Source organism: Bactrocera tryoni, chromosome 1 (genome assembly GCF_016617805.1).
Source record: "Bactrocera tryoni isolate S06 chromosome 1, CSIRO_BtryS06_freeze2, whole genome shotgun sequence".
NCBI lineage: Eukaryota > Metazoa > Arthropoda > Insecta > Diptera > Tephritidae > Bactrocera > Bactrocera tryoni.
The window spans coordinates 77,597,313-77,615,857 of NC_052499.1; the positions used below are offsets into that span (position 1 = coordinate 77,597,313).

Sequence of the window (18,545 nt, forward strand, 5' to 3'; positions counted from 1 at the left end):
GTCCAATATTTTACTGGGTGCTAGTGAAGTGATGTGATTTCTATTTGGAAACATGAATCCAAGAGCCTTTGACCGGCGTCTGCAGACTGCTGTGCAGTCAATTAGCAGGAGTTCTGGTGTTTCAGGCTTCCTGTCGCAGAACTGGCAATTTACGCAAGAATCTAGGCCCATGTTGTGTAAATGGCCAGTGTAAAATGTCAAAAGTAGTCTATATTTATATCTAGGGAGGTTGATTGCATAATTTAACCTAAAGAGGTTATAAAACTTGGTAGTTGTTGTCAATACTTCTTTCTGCTTAGTCCTTCTTCGTTGCGGAGCAGCTCCTTTATTGTATGGGAACCCGCCCCAGTGAAATGTTCAAGTCCTACCATTTCAGTAGATGCTGCGGAGGGGACGAACTCAACAGCCATTTCGTTCCCGGCTATATCTTTGTGACCGGAAACCCATTACTTCCCATAGGTATGGAGAGTTTGGTACGTGGCCCTGCGACCCGTGCACCGATTCCCTCCGACGCTTTCAAGCCGTCAGTGTATCGATTGATCTTATAGTACCACTTAACCATTTCAACCGCTGGGACGAGATTATTTCACCTCTGCCACATCCTTCTGCTGTCATTTGTAGCAGTGTGTGCTTGGCTACCTGAACGATCACTAGAAGAAACGGTGCAGAGCTCAAGCATGACTTCAAGTGCTGCCGTCGGACAAGTGGGCATTGCACCCGACATGCAGACTCATGCAGCCACCATAAAATACTCGAAGGATTTTAAGATAATTGTTTTATGTCTGAGAAGTTTAAAACTATTTTTTAAATTTATTTATTAAATGTAAAATAAATCAGTCTCCAGATAATAATAATTTAAGCTTGTGGCTTAACGCTGTGCTTTACTAATTGCAGGTTCTCCTTAATGAAGCAAACGCCACCACGATAAGCCCACTCACAGGCGTTCGAACCCTGTTCATTAGTGTCGACACAGGCGGCGATCTTGTCGTGAACGACGTCATCATGGTCGGCATCGCCAGGTGGCGCCACTTCGGCACCCTGCAGCTGCTGATGAATGTGCTCAACGTTGAAACCAGTCTCAGCATCGAACAGACCGAATTTTTCAAAAACACATTTCAAATAGCACTGTGTGACGGAGTCATTGGGGAATTGCCATTTGCGAAATTGTTCTATGTGTTCTGCGGGCACTTTCAGTTCGGTGGCGCATTCGCGGCGAAATTGCTGCAAGTTCTCCTCGTTTTTCACGACATATTCGGCTGAAGTCTGAAGAAAAATTTATTAAATTTAATCCTTATTCAATAAAAATATAAAATTCAGCTGGCACCTACCACAGCAAGTAATAAACAGAGTGCGATGGCGGTCTTCATTTGTATTTAGTAAATTTTGAAGTAATTTTTAAACTGTCTAACACTCTTCACTTGCTGTAGAACACTGAATAATTTCTCCTTTGCTCGACGTTCTTTTATACCCGATTGGGTTGGTTGAATTAAACGAACAAAGGGTGGCTATAAATTGATTGCATTTCATTGCCTGTGTGTTTTTGGTACTTACCTGCTCTTGTAGCATCTCTAATACATAAAATATTCGTTTTCGATCCAAAAGAGTGAAGCCTTGCTTATCGGTAATCTCTTTTCTGTTCTTCACTTACATATGTATGTGTTGTATATACATATATTTGAAAATATGTATAAAGGTTCATGGACCTTCCAATTTTTTAATTTAATGTGTAGTTTTGGACTTTAGTCAGCAGCGTGCATAGTTTAGGCAGACAGCTAAGTAAGCGAAAGCACTAACATAATGAATTGAAAGCCAAGTTTTTGGATAATCCAGCCAGCAAATTGAAGTTCAACGACGTTTTTGCTTACATAAGTATGTTGAGTACGAGATATTATAATAGGTATGGGTATAATAACAAAACAACACAGAAACTTCAAACTTAATGGGGAATGTTTATTATTATTCGAAAGAATATTTTTTGGCATTTATTTTTTGAAGATTATCTCTTTTAATTATTGGCCGTGGCTACGTCCCAGAGGGTGCATCCGTTGAGTTCAATTTTCCATGACTCGTACGAGCATTTGGACTGGCAACTGGCGAATGATACACCTGAATCGAAGCGGGGTTGTCCGCATATACTTCTGCTTACCGTGGTGTGCTCTCAATAAATCCTTTGATTGATGCGATGTGTGGGAAGTTGCGCCGTCTTGTTGAAGCCAAATGTCGTCGAGATCACGAGTTTCAATTTCAGGCACCAAATATTGAAGAAACATGGATATGACAGCTCTTGAATCTCTACGGTTTGCTCTTCGTTCAAAATGCGGTAATTTTGCTACCCACTGAACCAGAAATTGGCATCATCGCTGAAAAAAATTTGCCTCGAAAACATCTGATATTCTTGGAACTTGTCAAGAGTTCATAGAGCGCAGCGATGTCGCTTGGGAAGGTCGAGAGGCTTCAGTTCTTGCACAAGCTTCGAATATTATCTATAAATGAATGTTAGGTCTCAAGATGGGTGATGGCGTAGTGAATAGTAAAAAGGCTATTGAAAAAAGTTCCTCTACTTGAATCACCTGTTATATAAAATGAAGACATTTTTGAAACATTTAAGTTGATCCGCCAAATAGATTCGAAGATATCAGCGCACAGTTCCAAAAAAAAAAACTCCAAACTTTAAACGTGTTTCCTCGACTGTGAAGGTGAAGAAAGTTTTTTCGAAATGGTGAAACATATCATATAGATCAACCTTCTTATATACATATATTTGTCAGGTAACAAGAAAGGAATAACATATAATAATCTCGATTTTTAAAGCCACTCTGAAGTTGTTTTTGGATTTGAGCTAATTTTAAACAGAAGAATCCTTCTGATTGCCAGATACCTTTTCTCAGAAGTCCATCTGGTGATAGGCTGTGGGATCAAAGGAATCCAAAATTATTTTAAAATAAGTTGTTGTTTTCCCCTGCCCTGTCATCCTTCGTCAAAACCACGCCGCGCGATTTTAGGTTTGTTTGAAAAAAGTTTTTCTTAGTTGCTTTGTTCTGATGTTTCATATAGTGCCAAATAAAAATATATTGAATCTCGTTACTTCTTGTTTAAAAATTAAATAAAGAAAATAATAAAGTCCATTTTAGTTTCGTTTTTTCTCACGAAATTTTTTAAAGCGTTTTATAATAAGTCCTGGTCAAAATGATGAAGGATAAACTTAGTGTATAAAAAATTAGGATGGAATAAGGATGGGTTATTAAAGTAAATTAAATTTTTTTAAATGCATATTTTTGATTAAATAAGTCCTTTTCAAAAAAAAAAAAATAACAAAAAAGAAGCTTGAATACCTTTCAAAATATCTTTACAAGAACTTGATTTTGATCGATTAGTATGTATGGCAAGCTGAGAGACATAACACACTTTCTTCTGGAACTTTGCAAATCATTTAAATCCTCTGCTTTAATTACATATAAATATGTATATATGCTTGACGTATTTACGTAAACTCCTACGCACTCTTACGCATATATTTATATATCCTTTTACGCAAGATAACTTTTTTTGCTAATAATAGTTTTTTTTACCCATTCTTTCGGTTCAATTCACTTGAAATGCGTTGAGAATCGATTATTTCTGTTATAATACTTCCTTATCACATCAGCCATATTCCATGGCCTCACCTGGCTTACGCGTCCTATCTTTCCAAGTCAATGCACCGTAAAAATATACAGTGGCGGGCATTAAAATAGAATCAATAGTGAATATGGTTTGAAGTTGGTGAAGGAAAATCAATTTTGAAACAATTTAATTTAATAATATATAATAATAATAAAATTAAAAAAAAAAATTTAATAAATTTAGAATGCATTTTTGTTTCGAAATTATTTCTTAAAAAAATAATTGAAAATTATGTCGCATTATAAATTTTTGTAAATTTAAATAGTTTGTTGTTTTTTTTAAATATATTTCTTCAAACTAATATTTTCATGAGCTCTTTTAACTCCAAAATAAAAAAGGCTCACTTCAGAATGCAACCGAAATTATATTTAGTCTGTCTCTTATGTTATTTTCGTACCCATAGTTATAAAAAAGGAACCCAATACTTTTTTATTTTTATTCTGTGCATTTGTTTTTGTTTCACCTTTTGAGTATTTCACTTTTTTGAGCTAAATTATAATCTAACCACCAATTTATTTACCTGCGGCGACATGCTCCCTGCATGCCACGTCTTGGCAAGTTCATATATGTACCCATACACAATTGCTTCCTTATGTATAGGTGTGTGTGTGCTCGTCATGTCGTTGCCATTGAAAATAAACATCGAACAGGTGAAGGGACATCATCGCACCTGCAACGAGTTCTATAACATCAGTTTTTATGCGTTTATTTATCTGCTGTGATTTTTTCATTTCTCTTTTCAATCTGCTTTCGTATCGTTTAGATCTTTGAAACGCATTCTCTATAGCCAGTCTTTGTGTCAGTTGCACGCATTTGTAGCATACACCATGTCATATACAAGTATTGTGCAGACATGTGGATATTGACTATTGTCTTGTTTGCTTCGGTTTCCGCTTCGAATGCGTCGAAATTTTCAGTGATGAGAGTAGACAGAGACAAACAATTTTCATTTATTTTTGGTTAATTGAGTTTGAAGAGTTTCGGGTTATGTCATAGAAAGTATGTGAAAGTAGTACTGATAAGATTTCTTTGATTCAATTTAATGCTCGCTTGGATTACAGATTACTTGATAAGCAGAGTTGCTCCGTAACATAAGTAGCTTCTGGCAAGGACAAATAAATTATTAGTATTTTAGAACATTATCTGCTATATACAGTGAAAATAAAAGCCTAAAAGTAAATTTGCAAGTACGGAACGAATAAAATTTTTATTGTATTATGGGCGTGGCATCGGTGGTCTTTGGTGATATTTTTAACCTAAACAAATAATTTTAGTTAAATTATTCGCCAAAACCGATTTAAATATATTTTACGAAATATTTCAATATATGTATTCCTAGATTATTATTAGAGAATTTCAAATTTCTTTCTATCCGAATTTAGCTCTTCCTTACTCGTCTCACAATAACTTTGTTTGCCATGTATTTGAAAAGTTTCAGATTAGATTGGTTGATTACGGTTCATTGACATTTCAGTTATAAAAAGTATTTCCTGCAAATACAGGAGGAAGAGAGAGATAAAGAGTAAGAGAGAAAGGCAATGCGACAAGGCAAAACGCATGACCTTAAGCTTAAATCTATTATGCGGAATGAATTTTTGGCGGAATTTAACAAACATCATCATTAAATATTGACTTATTGTGGGTAAGTTGAGGTGTTGTAAAGTGTTTGGGGCCGCTATGTATGTACTTATATGAGTCCAAAATTCGAAATAAAAAAGTTTAAATTTGAGATGCATACCAAGAAAATAATTGTGTCGAACTGTTTCACGGAGAGCAGACTTTTTTTAGGATGGTCTGATGCATCTTCAGCAAAGGAGTATATGGATATCTCTTGAGTCGTAAGAATATTTTGTCACCTAAAATGCAAAAAAAAAAAACGGAACATCACTTTTCATAAGTTTACAGGTGAAGGAAAAACGACATAATAGACCCCACTCAAATTGAAACAAAATTTGAGTATTGGTTATAAAATGGTTATTCAATGGTTATAAAATGGATATATGTTGGTTATAGCTCTAGTGAATCGCAAGAAATATAAAGCTTAATATTTATTAATTTTTGATGATACGTTGTTTTGCATTTTAGGTGAATGTTGATCCGATCTATATTCTGAAAATACTTTTTGGGGTCTTCTCTGTTGGAGCTTTCTTACTATAAAAATCAATGTAATCTTATATTACGCACAAATTTGTGAAGAGAAGTAAATATATCAGTATATATTTGTTTAGATGAAATTTCAAAAATGATGAATTAGTAAAACTAACTTACTACAATGGACACCCCTAATATATGTACTTAAAAAAAACTTCAAACAACATACATATATATTTTCAACGTTTCCTTCGAGTTCCTCATGAGTTTTGGTTTCCGTATCTCCTGCATATTCCCCAAGCGCACACACTCACACAAACAGGCTTCTTCACGCACATGCGAACTGTTGCATTATGCAACTGTACTTCATTTGAAATTTCGCATTTTCGAAAAAGTTTTGCGCTTCATCTGCATTTTAATGTGTGGTCCCAACTTGCAGTATGCAACACATGTTGCCGCCACGAAATGTGGGAGCATATCGTATAGTTGCTACAGTTTCTCTACATTCTTCCACATTCACCTACACCAGCGGCAAGCGCAACTAATGCAGCAACCAAGTGAAGGAGCAAATCGAAATGTGAAAATTTACATCAAGCGAAATCTTGTTGAACTTTCACTGACAGCTTTTCGCAAAGCATGCACGCTTGCACTTTCACTCCGGCAAGCTTGCCACTTACTTCTTGACGTGCAGGTAAAGTGTCAGTTCGTGGCATCTCTGAAGCGGAAATCTCAAGAGCAAAAGACGTGTTACAAATATAAGCTATGCGACTGAGGAACTTAAGATTTTGAAAGATGAGCAAACAATTTTCTTTGGAATCAAGTATGAAGCGAAAGGATGTTGCTGCCAAGCTTGAAATGCTTGAAAGTTTTGTCAGAAATATTTTGTTGTGTAATTTTCTTTTTGATCGCAGAAAATTCTGAACAATTACAGAATTTATATAAAACTAGTTGGTAGATACTGTTAAGGGGGTATTCTGGTCTAGAAGTATGAATTTCAGGTAATTTTTAAAGTGTCGTAAAAAAAGGCAATTAATATTTTTAGTATCCATTTTCTTATTAGTTATTTGTTAATTTTAGAAGAGTTCAGAAAAAAATTAAAAACTAAAAAAAGTAAAAAAAATCAAAAATTAAGAGCTGACGAAGTGGGGAGACTCTAAAAATTTCCATGTGACCATGATTTCAACCCTCCTAGTTATCTGAAACCAAAAAAAAAAAAAAATTATTAATCTAGAATAATGTCGCAATGGCCGGAACTACGGAAAAGTGGGAACAATTTTTTTTCACAAAATGGCGACTGCCTGAAAAAAAAAATTTGTTTTGGACTACTTTTTCTGACTATCTCGAATTTTTTAAGAAATCTATAAAGAAGACTTTATAAAAATTTCAAGTAAATCCATCCAGTAGAACCTGAGAAATCGTGGGTGTCGTTCCGAGAAAGTCAGTTTTGAGAAAGTTTAGGAGACAATTCTAGTGAACACGGACGCCACGTCACAAAATCGGCTGTATCTCCGAAAATAAGTCGTCTTCAAAGCACTCGAAACACTTTTCATAAGCACTTTGTGGGATGGCCTTCAGTTCCTTCAACGAACTTTGCTTTATCTCCTCGATTGACTGAAAACGGTGCCATTCCGATGATTGTTGACTTATTTGCATGTCAAACTCATAAGTCCATGTCTCATCGGCAATTATAATGCTCTCCATGAATGTGGGATCGGAATTCGCACGATCAAATTTGTTTAAAGAGACCTATTTACGGTATTCTTTTAAGAAAGAAAACAGCATTATCGGGGCGAGTCGAGCAAGAACGCGTCTCGTACCCAAAATATGCAGCAAAATCATTCGAACGTCCTCGCGAGGGATGTCTACTTGTGATAGAAAGGCTAAAAGCCAACATAATTAAAATGGTACTGCAAAAACAAAAACAATTAAACTACGAATTAAAATTCAAATGTCGCAACAGTTGCAAATATTGATAACTACTGAAAAACTTGTGGCTAGAATTACCACAAACGCAGTGTTGATTTGAAACAAACAGGTGAATAATCACGAAGCATAATGCTCGAAAAATGAATACTAATGCTGTAAATGAGGTAAAAGAGACGCGAAAATATATATAAATTTCCGCGAAATTTGTGTTAGCGAAATTTGTATTAAATAAACGTAACAAGTTGAGCTGCAGTGATCGCTATTAAAACCGCTGTTGTTCACAAGTTAAAGCATACACACAGGCGCTTGATTAAATGTACTTATACGATACCTCGCAATAACATCCACTAATAACTAAACAACAATTGATAAACAGCAATAACCACAACTACACTGTAATCGGCCAACACACAAGCATGCATAAATACACGCTGTATACCACAAATTCTATAGCAAATCATGCGGGTATGTACGTTACCTTCTGTTTTGTAGTAGCAGCAGCTAGTATGTATGTAGTTACACAATCAAAACAAGCATAACCGGAAGACATCAAAATGGAAGGATAATTAGAAAGAGAAACTAAAATACAAACGAACAAGTTGCAGCAGAATGAAATTTAAAACAAGCAGGTAAGAAAGGGCTATGTTCGGGTGTAACATTTCATACTCTTGCAACTTGCCAAAGTTAGGAAAATTCCAGCGTAAAAATTATTATTTTCAGAGACTGTTTTTATTTTTATTGAAATCATTCCAAATTTCAAATCACTATGTTTAATCGCCTAATTGAGATAATCAAACTTGAATTTGAAAAGTGAGCTTACTGAATATGCGATGGTAATTTTTGAGAAACGAAAATTAGTTGGTGAAATTTTAGTTTGAATGAAAAAACGAAAATTCCTATGTAAAATATATGGGAACCTAAAAAAAAAAATAGCAACCCCTTAGAGTTAAGCTACAGCGCCTGGCTTTAACATTTGAGGGGGTAAGAGTTGAAAAAAAATTCAAAAAATTTTTTTAAAATACCCTATTGTATATATAGGAGATACAGATGTGGAATTGTGCCGATTTCATCTATTTTTTGACAATAGTACATGCAATTAAAGGCCACAGGCTGATAAATGCCCCAAGGTTTCATCAAGGTTCCTTAAATACAATTACCAATCGTATGGAGTAAAGTTATTCAGTTGTTCCAAAATCCAGATATACATACATATATTTTATATGGGGACTAGGTCAAGAGTCAAAGATACACTGTTATGAGTACAACACGCTTTCTTTTTTTCATTGGGATAAATAACATATTAGCCGATATATGCGGTACAAAGTCGTCCAGAAGTTCGAAAATCTTTATATTAATTATATGGGTGCCAAGGGAAGTATTGATCTTATCCAAGCCATTTTGGACATGCAGACATGCCATTCTCAGAGAATTATCCCTTAGATCCAGTCATATATATCACACATTGACCGACATTTTCGATTAAAAGTCAACTATAGGTATTGGGGTCCACATATTGGGTAGCTAGAATCTTGAACAGTTATGCTTGGATTTGAAAAATGTTTGCTCATAAGGTGGCATACACCAAAGGCATTATTCCTGCAAAGTTTAATCCCATTATATTAATTGCTTATTGATTTGTGTACTGGAAAGTAAAAAAACAAGTGAAATTTAAAACTGTGCTATGGCGATTTGTGGGCGTGGCAGTGGTTCGATTCCGCCCAACTACGAACTCGAATTTTTTTTGTACTAGGGAACCTGTCTACCAAGTTTCATCAATATTTCTCAATTTTTACTCAAGTTACAGCTTGCTCGGACAGACGGACGCACGGACAGACAGACAGTCAACCGGATTTCAACTTTTCTCGTCATCCTGATCATTTATATATTATATATAATCCTATATCTATCGCGATTAGTTTTAGGTGATACGTACAACCGTTAGGTGTACAAAACTATAATACTCTGTAGCAACTGGTCGCAGGAATATAAATATAACAAAATTGGTTCGAGCGAATGGTTACAATTTTCAGACACAGAAAAATAATAATAGTCCAACTTGGTGCTGCTTCAAATCCCTTAATATCCCACTGCGACGCTGCCAAGGGGTTAATGCCACGACTTTGCATTTCAGTAACAACCCTATATCTTTCTCGGATTTATCTTTGCTTTATTCGCTTTCGAATGTTGTTAAAAGTCTACATAAACGATTAATCATCATATATTTAACCTACCGAATAACTCTTCACGAATTTCGATAGAATCATCCGAATGGTTAAGCAAGACCGCCTACTAAATACACTGATGTTGTAGCAACCATGACTATTGGTATGATGGGCACAGCAAAGTAACTAATCACAGATTTAATCATCTTGATTAACGCATGAAACGATTTTTCAGGTATCGAGAATCTTAGTATATTTCTTATTTACGGCAAACAAAGTCATTCGTTGGCAAGTCAGTCCTACACGGTGGATGAGGCATCATTTAATAAAATTTTTGGCCGAGATGAATATTTTAAGTAACTGTCAGTAGCACAAAGAGCACTCGTAAGTAAAACGTTTGTTGTGGTAACAGAATGCAACGCTAAGATTGCCAATTCTCGAAATATAAAAAATGACCTGCGTACATAATGAAGAAAAAGCGCAGACTGTTTTTGGCGTTAGAAAAAGAGAAGAAATAACAGAGATGACTTAATTGGACTAGATGATTGCATTTGAATTTGGTCAAATAAATGCAGAGTTGCTAATATTTTGAAAACAGATAAACCCTCTCAAAACATTAAATTTAATATAAATTTTAGTTCACTCATATTTACAATTCTCACAAACTTAATCGATTCTAAGATACAACAAACCTACTTTCGAAACTTTCAGATAGACAGTCAAGCTTGTTCCAAATATTGTAGTCTAACTGGAATGCAATCTACTTACAATAAGTCAACGTACCTTTCATCTAAACGAGTCGAAATTTTATTAATGGAATAAAATATGTATACGTGGCAACTCTCATACTTATCAATTACATAACATAACATATTACTTTGTATATTTTATCAGTTTGTATTCAGTTAATTATAACTGATTGTGATTTTGTTTCCCGATAATTAGATTTGCCATTGTAATTTGTTGTACTAGGAGCTTTTGAGATAAAACTAATTAGTTAGCTAATCGCACGGTAGTCTCTCCAAATCTATAATTGCGCCAATCATATTTTAACGAGGGTTCAATGATGGCACACCACGGCGTTAAAACCGCGAATAAAGCAAATAACACGGAACACAGAAATTCCAATTATAAAACAAGTGACACGGAAGGTAAAATTAAAACAGAACGAGTAGCGATCGATGATGAAAGGGCAGGTTCGAAAATGAAGTGCGTATATTTTACAAGGTAACAGCAAAGTGTTTTTTTTGGATTAAGTGGAAGGTATTAAAGGATGGTATGAATATATTTCTAATCTCCCGCAGAATAATCCGCTTCTTAACCATCTTCGTCGTTGTTCTGATCACAACTTATGTGAGCTTGAAAGTCTCGAAGCGTTTCATTAACAATTATGTGCAAACTGTTGTCGAACACACCGATCTGCACATTGGCGAAATACCGTTTCCCGCTATTTCTATTTGCCCACTGATCGGCATCAATTGGACCAAAATACCGGAAATGAAAATAAAGTTATTGGGTAATAATTATTCTGCATTATTTGAAGCGAAATTTGATCGGCAAATTCGCAAGCTAATTTATGCTCAACAACTGGACGATTTTCGAAATCTTAGTAGGATTCAAGAAAATGTAGCATTATCTGAGGATGATGAATATGGTTGGAAGTCTGAAGGTTCTAACTACACTTGGAGTGATATTCAAAAAATGCTTTCCTATAATTGTGAAAAGTTGTTCGAGAAATGTGTTTGGCAGAGCGTAGAGTTGCCGTGTTGTGACATTTTTCGATACACGCCGATTTATGGAGGTTACTGCTTCTCTTTCAATATGCTGCATAAAAAGGTAACTAATTTATTTTCTTAGTTTTTGTGATTTGTATACAACTGATTAATTCCTCAAGAAGAATGAGAGCTCACTAAGAACATCTTTTGGCGTTGGTCCTGGCAATGGTTTGAAGGTCTATATTCGGAATATGGAAAAGGATAAATTTGCAGTGAGTGTTCGTTTTAATTAATCTCAAACTTAAGAACTTACGACAGACTTCGAGTATGGAGTTTATATAATAATAAATATAATGTTTCTAGTAAAAGTTAGTTAGAATTTGTAAAAAAAAAATAATTGTTTGGCAGCTAGTTGTTCATGAACCCAGTACGGAGCCGGATATCGGAGCTACATTTCTTGAGGCCAAACGTACAATAATCGTGGTCAACCCAATACGCTTTACATCTGACCCGGAAATAGCCTCTCTCCTTCCAATGTTACGACGCTGCTATTTTACCGTAAGTTTACTTTTTATGGCAGATCGAAATTTAGAAAAATACAACGCTGTGTCTCAAAATCACTGCTTATTGTAGAGTGAAATGAGAAAGAAGGGCATTACAGAAGGATCTTGCATGCGCAAATGCCGCTTAAAATATATCCGCGCCAAGTGCAATTGTACCGTTGCAACATCACCCACTAGTAAAAGCGCCAACGAGGCACTCAAGAATACAACCCAATTTTGCAACCTCGCAAATGTCGGCTGTTTAAACAACTTAGAAGATTTCATTGAGTATTATGCGAGCAAAAATCACTACGAGGAGGCTTTGTATAAAAGCGGCTTGAATTGCTCCTGCTATCACAACTGTGACTACATAAAATATAATGCAGCGCTTTACCTCGATCCTTGGGGGTAATACTATATAGTTAAAAATGTTGCTTAAACTATTTTTGTTAATTGCCTTAATTTGTAGTGACGAACTAAATGCTAACTTGAGTGAGTTTCAAATATTTTATCAGCAAGCGACTTTCTTTTCCTATCGCTCCGTATTGGTCGCCACTTGGGTGGATTTGCTTGGTGAGTATCAGAATTCAGAAGTGATTTGTTCAAAATTTTAAATCTCATTATTTTACCAATATAATTACAGTTTCCTATGGCGGCATCGCTGGTCTATTTCTCGGTATTTCGGCTATGAGCTTAATCGAGTACTTTAAGCGTTCTTGCGGCCGTTGGAAGCGGAGAATTATCGGCTTATATAATTATTTCAAGCGCATCGGTCTTTCGTTAGTACACTGAAATATAAGAATATCGGCAGCAACTAATGTGGAATGTAAAAGCTTTGCTTACCACAGGAGAGTGTTGTGATTATTTGGTAATCAAAGAGATTGTACTTTTAAGGAGGGTTTCTGGACTTGCTAACAAATAAATGTGAAAAGTGATGACGCTTGTGTTTTGGTAATCAAGTTTTATAAAATTAATAAGAAAAACAAATTTTTAAATTATTAAATACAAAAAAAATCAATTTTTAAAAATTTAAATAAAATAATTTAAAATTAAAATTAAAAAAAATTTAAAAATAAATTTTTTAAAAATATTTTTTTGTGTATAATACCTAAGGCAATTCTAACTAAAATGTTTTAGGTGACCACTGATGAGTAGAAATGGTGATAACTCTTCACAAAAATAACTGCTAAAATAACGTCAGCGCAGAATATGTCGTTATCTTAAGGGGGTACTCTCATGTGAACGCATACATTTTACCACTTTGTAGGAAATTTTGTTTTATGCGACAACAAAATTCATTCATTTCAATTTTTTAATATATTTTTATTTGTATTTTGAAATGTCCAAAAAAAAAATTTTTTCGTTAAAAATCGTTTAAAAAATATGAAAATATTTTCGAAAATAAACAATTCTGGTAGGAACGATAACTATAAATGAGTCGAAGAACATATGTAAAAAATCGATTTTTCGAAGTGATAACATGAGAATGCCCCCTTAATTCGGCTTTGCAATTTGTTTCATTGTACTCGATTTGTCCCCAGAAAAATATGCTACAGAACTATGCAATTTTTGAAAAAAGTATTTATGTATATGTGTATAAAAATTTTTCCGTTTCTTTCGATTATTATTTCATTACTATCGAACATTTTAGATAAGATATATTCAGTACAAGCCGAATAGAGATAACTGTAATATACCTGTAATTAGTGGCCACCGAATCCAATGTTAATCACGTTAAGTAGCTGTGTATGTGTATGTATACATATTACTATATTAATTTAAATATTTGATAGATAATAATTTTCTGTTTCTACAATTATTTAACTTGTTTCAGAAAAGATAAAAGAGTGAAAATCGGTGATAATATCATGAGCATACATATGTTATATGTGGGCAAAAAATAGTCAGATTCCTTAATTTAAATTTCGCGCGAAAAGCCATTCAAGGACAATTTTTTTTAAGTAGTTATGGACTATCAGTGACATCTGTGCCAAATGCCACTTCAAAATAATTATTAGTGTTTAGTAACCGCTTAAATTAAATAAGCTCTTAAACGCGAGGAAGAACACAACACTGAAAATTATATAAAGAAACTTCCTTTGGAAAACCCAAAAATCTTTTAAGCAACCAGTAGTAGCCACCAATTTGCTTTGCAAATCACCTAGAAAATGTATCTCGATCTAATTACCCAAAGAACAACTTTAAGTTTCAACTTTGTCCATTAGGACTTTTCTAATTCTGAAATTACTAGTATCATAAAAGAGCTCAACCGGAAAAAGGTGTCAGGTTACCAAATATTGCTATAGCGGTGCTCTCCTTGCTCTTTAATGCAATTATTGGTTTCGGGGACTATTCAATTTCGCAGATCATTATGATAGATAGGCCTGGGAAAGACTTCCGTCTTCCTACAGACCAATAAGTCGCTTACACTGTGTTTCTAAAATATTTGAAAAAGTGTTACTATCAAAGATGACTCCTTTCCTCCAAATTTACATTTAAAGTAGCAAACTTCATATCAGAAGAACGAGCAATAAAGGCTGATGTACCTCAGAGTAGAATGCTAGGTCCAAATCTGTACATAATATACGAGTATACAGCAGACATTCCAACAGTTATTAACGCATTAACATTCACTTTCGCGGATGACACAGCTCTAGTAAGCCTCTCTATGGTAAAGAAGGAGATAGAAGACAGCAGAATTCGATATATTTCTAAACTTCGCGAACATCCAAACCCATTGGCTAATGCCATGGTAAACTCCTGCAATGAAACATGCCTACTAGAGAGCAACCAAAAAGCTCAACCACATTCTTGAGCTTTTTAGTTTTAAATAGATTTAAGATTTGAATACTTATTGTTAGGCTTTACCAAGCAGATCCAATAAATAAAGAAATATTAAAAAAAAATAGACGTTTGTTATTTTGAAGTACATAAAGTGTATTTGGCGATTTTTACGATGAGTAAAGTTATTTAACAAAGAAGATTCATTGACTTTTGTGTGCGGAATTAAATTTCTGGTGTTGAAACGTTTCGAACGTTGAAAAGGCCTTCGCTTATAATTGTTTGTCGCGAGCCAAGTGATTTTATTTGGTACAAATTATTTAAAGAAGGTCGAGAACGCATTGATGACGAACAATAAAATAAAGGAATTGGAACTTGAGAATCGATGATTGGCCAGAGATCATACTGGCATCGTTGGAATATCGGAAGCCGCAGTGAAATCCATTTTGAAAGATAGTTTGGACCTTAGAAAAGTGAAATCATTATTGGTTATAAAATCACTGAATTTAAACGTGGCTTTCTAACTACCAGGATTACATGAAACGTATTATAATGGCGATGAGTATTGAATCTATGCTACCGTACCGGAGACAGCCGATCAATCAGCCAAATATCTTGGCAAAGGTGTCCCGAAGCGGATAAAACCACGTCAAAGCAGGTAAAAAATCAAGGTAATGTTGACAGTTTTCTTCGATTATCGAGATCTGGAGCACTGCGAACTCCTTCTTACCGGCCAAACTGACAACAAGAAATACTATTTGAGTGTCATGGGTCGTTTGAGCGAAGCTATTCGTAAAAAGAGGCCGAAATTAAGCACCACGGTAATGCATATTCGCATACTGCATTGATTTTCTTGAGCTTTTCGCCAAAGACAAAGACAAAGATCGTGCCGCAACTGCCGTATTCACCTGATTTAGTTCCGTGTGACTTCTTGCTATTCAGCAAACTTAACCGACCTCTCCATGCAAACCGTTTTGAGTCATTTGAAGACATTAAACGTGAATCGCTACGCAGATTGAAAGCTTTTCCGGAAATTGACTTTAACAACTGTTTCGAGTATTGAAAAAAAAACCTTGTCACAAGTGTAATCTCCGAGCCGTGCGAGGTTTCAGACAAAGGGACTCTCTATCGTATGATATCGATGATTTTGATATCATTGGCCTCAACAATCACGCCGTTAGTTCTGCTTTCTTCAAACTGGATAAGGAAGCGGAGCGTATGGGGCTGGTTGTGAACGAGGACAAGACGAAATATCTCCACTCATCGCAGTTATGCTTTGAAGTCGTAGATAATTCCGTATATCTTGGAACCAGTATTGACAGCAACAACAATGTCAACCTCAAAATCCAACGCAGAATTATTCTTTCCAACAGGATCTACTTCGGACTGAGTAGGCAATTCAGAAGTAAAGTATTCTATCGACGAGCAAAGACCAAACTCTGCAAGTTACTCATTATTCCCGTCCTGCTACATGGTGCAGAGTAATGGGTGATGACAAAATCTAATGAGTTGACCTCAGTAGCGTTCGAGAGAAAGATTTTGCGGTATATGATCTGCTGCGTGGATAGAAGAAAGCACTTAAGTTTTGAAGATTTCCGGTTCAGTACCTGCCGGTGGAAGCAGAGAAAGAGAAAAATCTCCACTCCGTTGGAGAGATCAAGTGGAGAAGTACCTGTCTGCATTAAGCACCTCGAATTGGCGCTAAATACTGAAATGATAACTCGGCTATAACCGCGTAGGCGGTGTCTACGACATTCTTCTACACTTACCTATTGAATAGTTATTTTCTTTTTTAGGCTGAACAGGATAAATTAAGTATGTCACGAAGTTGGTAGCTCTTAGAAGAAACCTCGAATACATTATAGTTATATATATGCGTACATAAATAAACAGCGTGACGAGCTGAGTCGATTAGGTCTACAGTTTTTGTACACCGATCTGAAATTTTGCATATTTGCTTTCCTTCCGTGAAGCTTCTTTTTTGAAACCGCCGAAATCGGTCCAACGTAGCTTACAACTGTCAAAAAAAAAAATGATCAAAATCAAGTTCTTGTAAGGAAAATTGTTTTATTTGACAAGATATCCTCACGAAATTCGGCATGTGTTATTATCCAAGGGTATAACCTTTGAATTGTGCAGATCGCATCGCTTCTTTGTTAAGCTATGTTATGTTATATTAAATAATGTTATGTTAATGTTAATGTTACTTTGTGTTTTTGTTTTTTTCTTTCAATAACATTCTTTTACTTTCATATACCAATAATTTTTAAGTCTTAATGTTCTTTCAATTTCAAAAGCTTCTAATTTCGTTTCGTCTACCATTTTAAATAGATGCGCTTTCTGACTACATTTAAGTCATTCAAATTAATATATTTATTATAAAGCCAAACAGTTTGGTTTTGCTATCTGTCCGTTGCAGTACTTATTATTGGTTTTAGTTGTTGTTTTATTTTTGCTGCAACTTACTCACAATAATGACCCTTATGCTTGAATAGTAGTGGCTTGTGGTCAACCGTTGCAAAATATTTTGATTGCGAACAATTCCCAAAGAAATAAGGATGCACACACACACATACTTACATATATTCAAATATATTTATGTAGTCTGTATGCCCATAATAGTGGTGGTATACACGCATAAGTGATTTGCATGAGCTGCACAAAAGTTTCTGCAGCCATTGCAGCCACTATGAGCGATGGTCAAGCATCAGTTCTTACATAAAATCATAAAGTATATACCACGAACTAACTGATGTTTGTGTGAGTTTGTGTATAAATGTTGGTATATATGTATATATGTGTATGAATACATATCAGTGCATTTATTTCATCATATTTATCTGTTTATACAATATTTGCTTTACCACTGGCACTTGACTTGCTCTCGCAGTCAGTGATTCAGTAGCTTGAATAATAAATGCTGTTTGTGGATTACATTTACTTCTGCATAAATATTGCATTTTCTACGATTTTACAATTCACAAGGTTGCATTAAAATATTCAGATTTGATTTGAAAGTTTGTCTGCAATTCAAGCGAATAAATACTTGCACTAAATACCATATATGTAGCTATAGCGGTATTTTTTTTATAAACATATGTGTATGTTAGGGTGGACAAATAGAAATAATTTTTTTACATTTTTTCATTTTTTTCTTAAAAAAAAAATATTTTTTCATTTTTTTCTTAGATATCGAATGAAATATTGTCCGAATTGACGAAAAAATCTAGTAAAGTTGGAGCTCTTCAAATTAATTTTATCTGGTGGCGCTTTGGGACTTTCCATTTCCCATATCAATAACACTGGCATATTTTTATACCCCGAAAAGTTTATATTAAGCTTGTAACACCCAGACGGAAACGGCAGAGACCCTATAAAGTGTATATTGGGTGATCCAAGTAAGGCAATTTTGGCTGATCACGCATGAGTCGCACTGACATATGGAACGACTTGGCTCATTTTAAGTCGAGCTCTTAAATTGAAAGCGTACAAAATGCAATTGGTGCAAAAACTGAAGCCGCTCAACCTTACCAAGCAACGTTGCTGCGCGCCATGGGCTCTTGAAAAGTTCCAAGAAGATCCAACGTTTTCGTGCCAAATTTTATTCAGCGATGAGGGCTATTTTTTGCTCAATGGGTATGTAAACAAGCAAAATTACCCTATTT

At 35.0% G+C, this 18,545-nt stretch overlaps 2 protein-coding genes across 2 annotated transcripts; one reads left to right on the forward strand and one right to left on the reverse strand.

The window, feature by feature from the left end:
- Positions 1-844: 844 nt before the first annotated feature.
- LOC120782886 (general odorant-binding protein 99a) lies at positions 845-1,385 on the reverse strand. The gene is made up of 2 exons (XM_040115435.1): positions 1,329-1,385; positions 845-1,263 (listed from the first exon to the last, which is right to left on the reverse strand). The coding sequence occupies exons 1-2, from the start codon at positions 1,365-1,367 to the stop codon at positions 856-858; spliced, it is 447 nt and encodes a 148-aa protein (XP_039971369.1). The 5' UTR covers positions 1,368-1,385; the 3' UTR covers positions 845-855.
- A 9,523-nt stretch (positions 1,386-10,908) lies between these two features.
- LOC120776869 (pickpocket protein 19) lies at positions 10,909-12,891 on the forward strand. Its single transcript, XM_040107964.1, has 7 exons — positions 10,909-11,069; positions 11,147-11,678; positions 11,740-11,829; positions 11,966-12,115; positions 12,191-12,507; positions 12,569-12,672; positions 12,743-12,891. Exons 1-7 carry the CDS (start codon positions 10,909-10,911, stop codon positions 12,889-12,891), a joined length of 1,503 nt encoding a protein of 500 aa, XP_039963898.1.
- The last annotated feature ends 5,654 nt before the right edge of the window (positions 12,892-18,545 follow it).